This window comes from Gadus chalcogrammus, chromosome 12, assembly GCF_026213295.1.
Source record: "Gadus chalcogrammus isolate NIFS_2021 chromosome 12, NIFS_Gcha_1.0, whole genome shotgun sequence".
Classification (NCBI taxonomy): Eukaryota; Metazoa; Chordata; class Actinopteri; order Gadiformes; family Gadidae; genus Gadus; species Gadus chalcogrammus.
Window position 1 is genome coordinate 827820 of NC_079423.1, and position 14114 is coordinate 841933.

General features: G+C 50.4%; 1 protein-coding gene across 1 annotated transcript in view; it reads left to right on the forward strand.

Moving 5' to 3' along the window:
- dnai3 (dynein axonemal intermediate chain 3) overlaps positions 1–14114 on the forward strand; it is an 88176-nt gene that overhangs the window by 6867 nt on the left and 67195 nt on the right. The window contains exons 6-9 of the mRNA XM_056603543.1: positions 5515–5696; positions 6181–6305; positions 6981–7070; positions 7552–7644. Coding sequence (XP_056459518.1) covers positions 5515–5696; positions 6181–6305; positions 6981–7070; positions 7552–7644 — 490 coding nt within the window. The remainder of the gene's footprint in view (positions 1–5514; positions 5697–6180; positions 6306–6980; positions 7071–7551; positions 7645–14114) is intronic.

The window sequence follows — 14114 nt, forward strand, 5'->3', positions numbered from 1 at the left end:
GCACGTACGGGGCACAAGAGATGGGCTGTTGCATACTCCTCAGATTAATGAGGAGGGAGAGAGAAACCATTGAGTGTTATTACTCTCGATCTGAACGAGCTAGTAATACTCTGTGTAAAAGCCGGGTTCGGGCGTAATATGGCCGAACTGCCGTCCCCTTGTATTCTAAGACAAGAAGGGGCTACAGAGAGTGCAGACAGGTCGCTCACTCTCTTAGCTGATGTCAGGGCCAGCAGCAAAGCTGTCTTGGCTGACACAAACTTGAGGGGCACCCGTTCAAGAGGCTCAAATGGGGCTTTAGCCAGTGCGCGCAGCACCAGTGTTAAATCCCATTGTGGAGTTAGAGAGCGCGTCACGGGTCTCTCTCTCCTCACACCTTTTAGGAAGCGTTTCATTAAGGGGTGACTACAAACAGTTTTATCCCCGAAGCCTTCGTGGCATGATGAAACAGCAGTCGCGTACGTCTTAACCGTGCTAAAGGCCAGCCCTCTTTCCATCAATGTCTGGAGGAAAGAGAGCACACACGACAAAGGGCAGGAGATGGGATCACAAGCCCTCTCCGTGCACCATTTCTGGAAAGCCGCCCATTTAGCCGAGTAACACGCTGGGAGAGGCCGAGACCCTCTAGGCGCTCGGGTTCAGCGGCCAGGCCCACAAGCGCTGGCCGATCTCTGGGTAATCTATGATTGCTCCCCCTGCCTGTGAGAGAGCGTCCCGCCGCCAAGGGAGTTCCTTCGGCGGCCCCGAGAGCAGACGCTGGAGGCAGGGAAACCACGGTGCACTTGTGCGTTGCGGTGCTATGAGAATCATACAAAGCCGCTCCTCTTGGACTCTGTCCAAGACTTGGGGAATCAGGGGGACGGGCGGGAAAGCGTACAGGAGTGTGTTCGGCCAGGGTCTGTGAGCGAACGCATCCACCCCGAGTGGGGGATTGTCCTTCGCGCTGAGAGAGAACCACAGCTCGCACTGTGTGTTCTCCCGCGTGGTGAATAGGTCGACCTCCGCCTTCCCAAACTCGCTCCATATCTGATTGATCAGATATGTGGTGCAGAGTCCAGTCTCCTGGTTGGGGACCCCCCCTCGACATTATGTCGGCCCCTCTGTTCAGGACACCGGGGATGTACGCTGCTCTGATGGAGAGCAAGTGCGTGTGCGCCCAGCATAACAGCTGTCTCGCTATGCTCAGCAGCTGTGCCGAGCGCACACCCCCTTGGCGATTTATGTATGCTGCTGTCGCCTTGTTGTCCGTGGGAATCATTACGTGTTGATTCGTCAACAATGGGGCAAAGTGTTGGACCACTTTCAACACAGTGAGGAGCTCCAATGCGTTTATATGCATGGTCACGGGGGGGGGGGGGGGGGGAAACGCCGCCCACCACGTGAAACTCGCATGTTCCGCCCCAGCCCGACAGAGAAGCATCCGTGAACACCGAGATGTGTGACGTTGCTCTGCCCAACGGCACCCCTCTCGAGTGTTCGGGGATCGCCCCAGTAGGTCAAATCGGGGCCCACTGATAGGGGAAGGGTCACTTTGCGCTGCCGTTGGCGCACCGGGTCGATGCGCAGGCGAGGAAACCATCTCTGCAGCCGCCTCATGTGAAGCAGCCCCAGCGACACCACAGTGTGAGCGGCTGACATCATGCCCAGCAGCCTCATGACAGAGAGGGCTGTCACAACGCTGCCCTGGGGAACAGCGGCGGAGGAGAGACCACAGCGTCTCCATCCTCTGCTGTGAGAGCCGTTCTCTCATTACAGCTGAATCCAGTTCTACCCCCAAATACATCACACTCTGTGAGGGGAGCGGGGAGCTCTTCTTCCAATTTATGGCAACGCCTAAATTCGACAGGTGAATCAGCAGCTTTTTTGTTTGAATAGCTGCTTCCTCCTTGGAGCGAGCCATCAAAAGCAGATCGTCCAAGTAGAACGGTTCTCTCATTCCTGTTGCGTGAAGCGGCCGGAGAGCCGTCTCCACGCACTTGGAAAACGTTTGTGGGGCTAGAGAATAGCCGAACGGGAGACGGTTGTACTGGTAGTGTGACCCTTGGAACGAGAAACACAGGAATTTCCTGTGTTTGGGGATCACTGTGACGTGGAAGTAGGCGTCCTTCAAATCTATTGAGGTGAACCAGTCGCCCGGCTTTACACACTGTAACACTCGTCTGATTGTTAACATGTGAAACGGCCTCTCCGCGATGCATTTGTTGAATAGGGCTAGATCGAGAATCGGTCTCAGCCCTCCTGTTTTCTTGGGTACCAGGAAATAACGGCAATAGAATCCCTGCATTTCCTCTCCCTTCGGGACCGTGGAAATCACTTTTTCGCTAGAAGCTGCTGGAGCTCAAAAGTTGATCCTTGGATCTGTTGATCCTTGGATGACAGCGTTGTTTCCACAATCCCGTTGAATCGCGGCGGAACAGAGGTGAACTGCCGGGTGTGACCCTTGCTGATCAGCCTGTCCATCCATTTGGCCAGGGTGCATGCGTTCAGCCATTCTGAGTGATGCTCTGAAAGCGGCTGTGCAGCCTCTTGTTTTGATGCGGCTGTCATGGAAACGAGCCACGCTTGAGCCCCTGCCGCCGCTGCAAGGGGAGGAGTCCTCCCCGCAGCCCATGGGGGGCTCTGCCCAAAAGGGCTAGGTGTGTGTGTCATTAGCAGAGGCATGCCCTGCCTGCTCAGCTTGTGACAAGAGTGTAGCTTCCTCTCTCCTGAGCGTTGGGACGTGAGGAGGAATGACACTGTGACTGGGCAGCAGACTGCTGACACTGTGAACGAGCTGCATGTCATTCTTAGACAGAGAGCTCGTTTTAGCGGCCGTCTCGCTACATGTCATGCCAGGCACGACGTGGTAAGGGGAAAGTAATGTAGGGCTGGCTCGATCAATAATACAAGGTTTATTGACGGCCTGCCTATATGTGGGGGGGGATGCGTGTGAAACAGTTAAGGCCGGGCCGGTAGGCTCCGCCGTTAACTGTTTGGGGAGAAAACAGCCGTCTATAGTAAAGAGGTGTTTCTCGCTGTCACACATTCCTCCCTCGCCCCATAATAGCCGGCGCTCGTGGGGCGGGACATCGCTCCATGAGCCTGCTGCCCGAGGCCTTTGCTGGCGGCCACCGCAGCCTGTGATGGAGGTGGGCGGGGCTGGTAAGCAGGGCGAGGTTGCCTTATTAAAAGCAATGAAGGGCTGGCTCGACCAATGACACAAGGTGTATTGACGGCCCGCCTATACGTAGCAGAAGATGCGTGCGAAACAGTTATGGCCGAGCCGGTAGGCTCCGGCGTTAACTGGGGCACGGGGAGAAAACAGCCGTCTTTAGTAAAGAGGTGTTTCTCGCTGTCACACGCTTCTCCCTCGCCCCGTAATAGCCGGCGCTTGTGGGGCGGGACATCGCCCCATTTTCCCGCTGCCCGAGGCCTTTGCTGGCCGCTCGCTGCAGCCTACGATGGAGGCGGGCCGGGCCGGTAAGCCGGGTGAGGCTGCCTTCGTAAAGGTAATGAACGGCTGGCTCGATCAATAATACAATGTTTATTGACGGCCTGCCTATATGTGGTGGGAGATGCGTGAGAAACAGTTATGGTCGGGCCGGTAGGCTCCGGCGTTAACTGTGTGGGGAAGAAACAGCCGTCTTTAGTAAAGAGGTGTTTCTCGCTGTCACCCGCTTCTCCCTTGCCCCGTAATTGCCTTCACCGGCGCTTGTGGGGCGGGACATAGCCCCATGAGCCCGCTGCCCTGGGCTTCCGCTTGCCGCTCGCCGCAGCCTGGGATGGAGGCGGGCAGGGCTGGTAAGCCTGGGGGCCAGGAGGAGGAGCTGCCAGCGGCGCCGCGACAGTGACTGCCGGGGGCCTATGGCGGCGACGGGGGCTTAGAGCGGAGCGCTGCCGCACGGGTGGAGGCGGAGGGCGGGAGACGTGTCTCCAGAATTTCTCTGCCTCCTCGGAACCGGCCTGCATGTCATCCACCATAGATGACAGACGGGGACCGAACAGCACGTCCGGGCTGATGGGGCACTCCAGTAACTGCCGCCTCATCGGCTCAGGGATGCCTGGGGTCTGCTGCAGCCACAGGTTCCTCTGTATGAGGTGCTGCCATGCCGCCATCCGGGCCTTTGCCACCGCGCCGGTGGAGCAGAGGCAGAGGATGACACCGGCGGTTTTCGCTATGTCGACTGCCTGTTCGGCCAGACGATGGGGGTCAACCGCCATGGTGGAGATGTTATGTGCCAGCAGGGCGATGTTATTCATAACAGCCTCTTGCTGCATCATACACCGATGCGCTCTGTCTGTAAGCTTGGCCGTCAGCTGGTCTTTGAGAGTGGGGCAGCGGTCGCTGAGCCCCGGCTTCACTCCAAAGACAGCACACAGAGCGTGATTCAGCGGCGGTACCGCCCTGTAACCCCGGTCTGTCAGACCCTCCGTCTTCGTGACCTGGATAAATGTTTTCACCGGGGCACCGTGTCGGCTCTGCACTGTCTGGGCAGCGCAGCATAATGCCGACACAGGCAGGGCAGCGAGAGCGCCAAGACGGCATGTTCGTGCCCAAGGCAGCCCTCGCACACCTCATGGCTGCCATACGGCAAGATGAAACCCGCGTTACATGTCTTGCAGATGCCGTTCGCCGTTGAGTCCATAATATCTATTTATTTACTTCAGTATGCTACAGGATCGTCCTGAAGAAAATGGGAGCAGAACGTCGGCCGGCTGCCCGCTGCCGGGCGGTGGTGCTTCGAGTCGGTGGTGCCTCGCGGTAACCGGCGGCATGTCGCAGTTCATGTACTTCAGGGAGTCAAAGCCAAAGTTCCTTTCCCCCAATTTCTTCTCAACCATGGCTGAGAAACCCCCACTACAGTCTCGTTGTGGAAATACAAGAGACGTCAAAGAACCGACAAGAAACACTTGCGTTACAGTGTGTGTGCATTCACACACACACACGTGGCGCTCGCACGGTCGTGTCTCATTGGCGGGCCAAGTCTCTGGGCGGGCCAGGCAGAGTAAGGGGAGGAGCTTACTGCAGTGTGACGACATAGGAAACTGCATTCCAAATCAGCGCTCTTGAGCCTCCGTTTTTTTCAAAGACGAGCAGAACGCCTAGTGCTTGTTTTTTCACCGACTGCAAGTTTTAGCCACTTGGGGACCATAGGCAGGCTAGGGGAACTCATATTCATGTTAGAAAACCTCATAAAGCAAGATTTTCATGCCATGGGTTAAGGGTTTAAGGGTTGATGAACTCCGGTGATAGGAAAATTCCTACAGAGATTGCAGATAACGGCGTTCCTATCTACAGTTCCGTCTGGGAGTTTAAACTTGAACTTTTCGTTCACGGGGCCTTGCAACGTCTTCTCGTCTGCCTCCATTTTGTTTCAACGCAAATTACGCACCGGGTCAAAGGGCACTATAGAAGCGCGATTAATCTGCATTATTTTTTTCTGTGATTAATTAATTGTAGTTAACTCGTTAATTTGACAGCCCTAATATATATATATATATATATAATTTTTTGGGGGTATTTGCATGTTGCAGTGTTTTCAGGGCCCTCCAACAGAACCACATAATGGACGTGTTCGTGGACGACTGGAGGACCCTGGGCGAAGATGTGGGTGGGAAGGTGGATACCCACCTCAAGGAATACCAGTCCTTCACCGATCTCAACTACAGCAAAGATAAGACCATCAGCCACATCAACTGGCACCCCAGCATCAATGGTGAGACCCCCCGACCTCACCCCTAATCTGCTCAGAGAGAGAGGGAGGGGGTAGAGAGAGAATGTTCACCTGGAACACTTTTTTTTCTTAACTGATCTATCTGAATTCACCTCTGAAATTGCTAAAGACTGTTATGCTATATATATTTGTAAAGTTGTAAACTTTATCTATATATTGAAATATCCTGGATTTCAAAGGCACCACCTATTTTGCAGGTACATCTTGTATCCACTTTGGCTAAGTAGCACGTCAATTGTAAAACCAACCATTTTGGGGCCCAATATCTTTAATTTAAAGCCTAAATATTGTCATTCTCAAAAAGACAATCAGACCAGTATGAAAGCTGCTAAAATGGGGTGCATAAATCATATACTTTGTTTTAAGCTGGGGAGGAGCACTGCTTATGTGCAGTGTGTTAGTGGTGTGTGTGTCTGTGTGTGTGTGTCTGTGTGTGTGCGTGTGCCTGTGTGTGCGTGTGCCGCAGGTATTGTGGCAGTGGCCATGGTGGAGAGGGCCTCCCTTGAGGAACGCATCGACAACTCCACTAAGCTGCTCCTAAAGCACCCCCTCGTTCTTTTCTGGAGTTTCTCTGACCCCATCAAACCACAGGTATGTCTCTCTCTCCCTCTCCCTCTCCCTCTCTCTCTCTCTCTCTCTCTCTCTCTCTCTCTCTCTCTCTCTCTCTCTCTCTCTCATACGCATCGCTTTAAAATGACATTCACGCATCGCTTGTTTGTTTGAGATTTCTGAAACTTCTCCATCGATCTACCTCCCAGTCATATTAGTCATATTTAAAACATGAAGCACTAAAGTTCTATTGCTTGATGGACCGGAGCGGGCCATGCGACCTGAAGGCTTAACTTTTATTATAGTAGCTAGAATAGATCATATAAAATAGTACTAATAGGGGAGACCAAACAAGAGATTATTTATGGAAGTCTATATCAATTTATTTAGTATAAGGCTCAAACTGTTAAAGACTGCTTTTACTGCTGCTTGAAACCTAGCAGCTTAGCATTCAAAGAACCATGCCACTGCAGCACAGAAAAAAAAAAAGCTCTTGTGAAATCATAATGTTCGTGTTGCGTTGCATCATTTAAATTCCTCATAGAAGAGAAGGCCTGGTCTGAACACCAAAGTCTCGACTTTGAAATCCAATACCTTGTGTGTGTGTGTGTGTGTGTGTGTGTGTGTGTGTGTGTGTGTGTGTGTGTGTGTGTGTGTGTGTGTGTGTGTGTGTGTGTGTGTGTGTGTGTGTGTGTGTGTGTGTGTGTGTGTTCACAGTTGCTGCTGGAGTGCCCAGATGATGTCTTGGCCTTTGAGTTCTGCCCCTCTGATCCAAATATTATTGTTGGCGGCTGCATGAACGGCCTGGTACTGAGTGTGACTTGTGTGTGTCACTCTGTTCACCTTTTTGTGTGTCACTCTGTTCACCTTTTTCTCTCTCTCTCTCTCTCTCTCTCTCTCTCCTTCTATATATTAATATATTAATAATTTATATTTTTGACATTTATCCTTATTCTTATGGAATGAAAAACATCAATACAACCCGCATCTTTTCCATCTGTCCTCTCTGTTTCTCTCTATCCATGGTCTGTCCATTACGTGATTATATTTCCTTACCTTGTGTCCTTTATTGTCACTGTTTGCATTTGATGCAGAACCCCAAAGTACAAGAACAAATACAATTCACAGTACGAAACCTTTATTATCAGCCAATCAGGAGCCTTTGATTGTTTAAATGGCTGTTTAAATTGCCAATCATCAGATTGAGGTTTTATGTTGTACTCTATGAAGATGTGTGGACTTTGATGTTATTGTTTGGTATTAGTTAATCTGTTGTTTGTTGTACCAGGTTGTCCTATGGGACATCTCCGCCCATGTGGATCGCCTGCAGGGAACACGTCCCTCTGGTGGCCGGAGCACCTCGGTCAGCACCGAAACTTTCGTAAGCGGCCTATATACATACAGTGATGCCATTGGATATGTCCTGATGGGACCTCACAGTGTACGGTCGTTTACGGTGGATGGATGGCAAATAATGTCATCCTAAGAAAGAGGCCATTAATGGCCATCCGTCCAAGTCCCTAAATGTATCGAACGTTGAGCACAAATGTTTCGGCCTAGAATCGCTGATACAACCTTTAAGGCCTTCAAGCCTTTAATGAGGTGAGGAAGTGGAAGTAAAGGCTAAACAACCTTAAAAATGTGTCAACAACAACACATAGACACCACCACAACACATCTTAAAGATACAATGGAAAGCACAAATTGAATGCAAACACAGCTTATTATCCATTACTGTAAGTCTCTTCCATGTCAGTCTACTCAATGCAATCTTATGTTTTATAAGAGAGCCGGTTATTTGCAGGGTAATGGTGATGAAGGGCCTGTCATCACCATGACGCATTCAAATGCAATAATGCAATTGAATGCGTCTTTAAGAAGCGGCTAGAAGAGGCAATGCTAAAGTTTCAAGGATCTCACCTGTTTTCCCCATAACTCTGTGGAGCTTGTGTGGTGTTAGACCAGCTGTATGTATGCACGTCACAGGGCAACGTTCAGCACACTGTGTGCTTCAGCTACAGTAGACTAGGGAAGCCTAAAGTGCTAAATACACCGGCGGCGAAGGGCGTGAGTCAAACCAACCGCCCCCACTTTTTCCGACGTACAACCACACACCGGCGACGGTTAGACACGCGCCAGGGCTCGGCGGCGCGCCGCGCTGCGATCCTTCACGCCACTGGCCTATTACATAGCGTTGCCGCCCCTGAAAAAACTTTTTTTTAAAGCTGTTTCGTACATCCCAGCTAGATACAAGGTCCTGTACATGTGGAGATGCAGTGGATGAATAATTTGAAATGCAAAATAATGAGCAATGACAGTAAATAAAGTGACCAAATCCGTAAACAAAGTGCCCGGCAGTACATAAAGTAACTATGAATTAATGGGACTATCAATGTAAGCAGAAACAGGATCATGGGCGTCAGTCCCATATGTTGGCAGAAAACAACTGGTATAATAACGTTATGGCAGCCTACCAACTATGTTGGTCGATCTGCCGCTTTCAAAACATAACCTGAACGTAACGTAAAAAGCGCACCGCGGCGCTGGTGTTTTCGGCTTAATATTACATCCCTGCTAGCATAGTGTACCAAAGTGCTAAGATGCTATCCTTGTCTATCTCATGATTTCTTATTAATTATGTTCCATAGATCTGCCCCTGTTTGTTAATAGAAAACTTATGCCGCGTTTCCACTGCAGTTTTCGGTACGGTTCGCCTCAGTCCGGGAGGGAGGGGGCGGTATAGCCCAGCTCAGTTCCGAGGTCGCGTTTACACCGCCGACAGTACCCTTTATGGTAGGCCGGATGTCGACCGCCGCGGCAGCTACGTAAACATCATAAACAACGTCTTCCTCCCCAAGAATGCAGAGGAACATCTCCACCTCCTTGTTCGCCCAAGCAAGCGTTTTATGCGACATGTTCATTGTAAAGAATAATACCTCAAGGCTACTGTTTGTTTGTTTTTATCCCCACGTCGCCCAGAATTGACGGTTCTGCAAACCAATCAACGGAGGGGGTGTGTAGCTCGAATTTTCCGGTACCCTTTCAGGCGCCTCGTCTCGTTTTCAGTACCCCAACGGAGGAGTACTGAAAACGAGGGCAAAACGAGTACGGCTCAGTCCGGGTCACGCCCACTTTTGGCGGTGGAAACGCAATCCGTAGCGCACCTTTGCGAACCGAACCGTACTGCGCCCTGCAGTGGAAATGCGGCATTACAGTTCTCAAGTGCTACTTCACCTACTCTCATTGATGAGAAGGACCCGGCTTTAAAGAGTGAATTACATCACTGTTTTAACGCCTAAGCAGATAGGGATCGAAAGTTTGCAAAAACTTTTTTTTTTGTTTCTAATAATATAAATGTCACTCTGACACCTGCTTCACATTTAAACATGAACTATTAACAATCCAACTATGAATTTTCGAACTATATCTAGGCCCATATAGATTGATAAACTTCTAGGCCTAGAGATGCACCGATACCGATACCAGTATCGGGTATCTGGCCGATACTTCATTAAAATACTTGTAATCGTTTTTTAATTGCCGATACCACGCACCGATCCCACTATGTCAGTAGCCTACATCAAACCGGTCGCATGCAGAGATGAGTTGTCCTACCTAACTTCAATGTCTAGGGGGCGATAATGAGCCGAAACTCTGAGATGCTGCCAAAGGCTTGTGTGTGTGAAGTTGGCTGGGACCTGTTAACAGTCACATGTAAAGTCATGTCGGCGATTTGGGAATATTTTAAGATAAAGGATGACAACAGGAGTAAGGCAGAAAGGAAAGGCAGTGGAAAGGAAAGTACTTCTTTTAATACCAGCAATGTGATAAAACATCTGAAGACGCACCATAGTGCTAAGTACACGGAGTTCACTAATGCTAGCGGCGCAAGACTGAAGCAGCCCACCTTAACTGACGTCTTCCAAAAGCGAGAGAAAATGTCCAAAGACAACTCACGGGCAATAAAAATAACAGAGGCACTAACACACTTCATAACGCTCGATGACCAGCCACTTTCAGTTGTTGATAATGTTGGATTTCGCCGTCTTCTAGAAGTGCTAGAGCCCAGATATGAGATTCCCAGTCGCCTCTACATCACAGATGTGATGTTGCAAAAGGTGTATGATAAAGTGAAAAATCACGTTAGGTCCTTGGTGCATGATGCTGAGGCAATAAGCTTCACAACTGATAGGCCTATATGGACCAGCAGTGTCTGCCCAATGTCTCTCCTCAGCTTGACTGCCCAGTGGATAGATGAAGCGTTTACCCTTCAACACATTATCAACAAATGTGGGGTATCCAAAAAAGCTGTCCAGGTTGTGCTCCGAGATAACGCACGAAATATGATCAAGGCCATGACGGATGCGGGGCTCCCAAGCCTGCCGTGTGCTGCTCACTCTCTTCAGCTGGTGGTTCAAGAGGGCCTTCTCTCTCAGAGGAGCGTTGCTGATGCTGTGGCAGTCGGTCGCAGAATAGTTGGGCATTTCAAACATTCGGATTTAGCCTACTCCCGCCTCGAGGACATCAAGTTACAAATCAGTCAGCCCACAAAACGACTCCAACAAGACGTACAGACTCGCTGGAACAGCACGTTTTACATGATCCAGTCCCTGATCGAACAGAAACGCGCGCTGGGAATATATGCGTCTGAATACGATCTCCCGGACAATATCGTGCCTAGCCAGTGGACTCTGCTGGAGAAGACTTCGTCTGACTGGGTCCATTTGAGGAGTTGACGCGAAGGGTCAGCTCTTCGGATGCTATGGCCGCAGACGTAAGTCCTGCGATTACTGTGCTGCTGAGATTTCTTTCTAGAGAGATCGAGGAGGACCAAGGCACCAAAACTATGAAGCGAACGTTATCCACAGCTGTCATGAAGCGATTTTGCGACGTGGAAGAAAATCCGCTCCACAGCCCAACTTTGCTCAATCCGAGGTAGGCCTAGACGCTCGCTCGCTCTCTCTCGGTGTGTGTGTGTGTGTGTGTGTGTGTGTGTGTGTGTGTGTGTGTGTGTGTGTGTGTGTGTGTGTGTGTGTGTGTGTGTGTGTGTGTGTGTGTGTGTGTGTGTGTGTGTTGAGGCAACCCGCTACCCAAATGAGCCGGGTTCCAATTATAAACGACACGTTTGTGTGCGGGATAAGCCATTAAAGGCATTTATTAACAATCAACTTAAATACAACGAAGGAGACGCGGTCTCTAGGGCCTCTAGGCTCTCTCGGACCAGAGCGCTACCTTCTTCCTTGCTCTCCCGTGCTGTCAGTCCACCTGCTCCTTTTAAAGAGTCTCCTTGGCTTTCGGCCAGGTGTCCCCCAATCCCGCTGATTGGGGAGGCGAAAGGGCTGCTCTCGGTCGCCGTCTGGTGGGTGACGGCCGTACACGCCGTCCAGGACCAACCCTCGTCTCCGGCAGCGTCGTCTCCGGCAGCGTCTTCTCCTGCCGCCTCGTCTCCCTGCCGCGGTGGCGGCCGCATCTCTCCTGCCCCGGGACTCAAGTGCCGGGTACCAAAGCTGACGGAAAATCGGGCAGTCCGTCCCGATGAGGAGCGCTACCGGGAGTAGGGGAACAACCCCTACCCGAGCCATGAACACCCCGCGTGGTGTCCGGATGACCACATGGCGGCTCTCATAGGTCCGTATGTCCCCGTGCACGCAGGCCACCTCCATGGGTTTCCCCTCCCTCCCTCCCGCCAAGTCGGGGCAGAGGAGGGTGACCACGCTGCCAGTGTCCAATATGGCCTGCGTGTCCTGGTTCATAACCCTTGCTGGTATGGTCGGGCTCCTGGACGTACCTTGCGTCCAACAGGTCGCCAGCACACAGGGCCGACCCGTCCCCACGTCCGCGTCGGCCGGCGGCGCCGTCCCGGTCTCGCGCTGCGGCCTTGTCTCCCGCTGCGTCGCCGGCGGCAGCGGCGTCTCTTGCGGCGGCGTCCCTTGCGGCGGCGGCGGTGTCCCTTGCGGCGGCGGCAGCGTCCCTTGCGGCTGCGGCGTCAGTCCCGTCCGGGTTCTGCTTGCCGAATGGGTGGGGTACTTTACCGGGGGGTCGTAGTGGGATCTTCATGGTGCCTGCATTCTCCACCATATGAGGCAAACCGCTACCCAAATGAGCCGGGTTCCAATTATAAATGACACGTTTGTGTGAGGGATAAGCCATTAAAGGCATTTATTAACAATCAACTTAAATACAACAAAGGAGACGTGGTCTCTAGGGCCTCCGTGGGCCTCTAGGCTCTCTCGGACCAGAGCGCTACCTTCTTCCTTGCTCTCCCGTGCCGTGCTGTCAGTCCACCTGCTCCTTTTAAAGAGTCGCCCTGGCTTACGGCCAGGTGTCCCCCAATCACGCTGATTGGGGAGGCGAAAGGGCTGCTCTCGGTCGCCGTCTGGTGGGTGACGGTGGTACACGCCGTCCAGGACCAACCCTCGGGCTGGTTTTTAAATAGGAATTCCTAAATGGCCACATAGTCTAATGAATGACGTAAATGTTGTCTGTTTTAGATACAAAAGTGTGTATTTCTTGAACACCAACACTGCTGCAAATGCCAAGGAGGAGATGCTGATGAGACTGATTGCAGAACAGGACAATCAGGAAGATGACTCCCGCTGTGAACCACCTACCAGAAAACCATGCAGGGAGGACCAGGCCAGCAGCAGTTTAGACTGTATCTTTGATGAAATTGCAAATGAGCAAGCGTCAGTAGCACTGACCCCAGGTGCTGTGGGTGTTACCGCACAATTGGAGACATACCTTGTGGAGGCCCCAGTGGCCCGCGAGGCCAATCCACTGCAATACTGGGGGGTTAACAAAGTGCGGTTCCCTTCTCTGGCCAAAGTGGCACGCAAATACCTCTCAGCACCTTGCAGTAGCGTTGAGAGCGAACGGCTGTTTAGCTCAGTGTCACACATTGTGAATGAAGGCAGAAACAGGCTAACACCTGATCATGCTGAGATGATTCTGTTCATAAAAAAAAAAAAAATCTGCGTCTCACTTTCTCCAAAAATAAAGCCTAGTTCAGAGGCAACATTGTGTGTTGATAGTCATTTGACAACATAGTTCGTTGATTTGTTTAGCCTTTCTAAACAGCCATAATGTGCTTATTATTATTAACAAAGGTTCTACTCACTTTTCGTGATTATTTTTGTTCGCTTTATCTGGTTATATTTACATTTACATTATGTGATGGCATTGTGTCTGACTGCTTTTTTGTTAAAAAATAGCTCTGTTTAATTTTGTTTTGGAATATCCTTCCGTTCATTTTGTATAGCCTTACTAAAGGCTTGACGTATTCTTGAAAGGAGAAAATAAAATCTGCCTTCAATTTAATTGCACTTCTTTCATAGAGACCAAATCTAGAAAATATCGGTATCGGTACTCGGTATCGGCAAGTACACAAATAAAAGTATCGGTATCGTATCGGTTAGTAAAAAAGTGGTATCGGTGCATCCCTATTCATGATCAATTCAATAGTTAGAAAAGCTATATATATTTATATTTAAGAGCTTGTAGAGCCCTTCATGCAGCACAATGTGGAGACATCTCTGTGCATGTTTACACAAGGCAAGGTGAGAGATAGTCTTGTATTGTTAACTCGTAACAATGTCCATATTATTGCTACTAGATGTATTAGCTATTTTTTTTATTTGTTGCTAAAACAATTTTGATCTATCTTATCTTTATTTTTTTATCATCTCTTTATTTAGACTAGGTATAGATTTTTTTCTCCATATTTTGTACTTACATTTGTAAGTTCCACTGTTAAGTCAATCTAACAGGATAAGCTGATTTAATACAAGTGTGGCCCAATGGTTACCCTAGAATTCCTGATTGACTTGTCAGAGCACTGCCAACCCATACAGC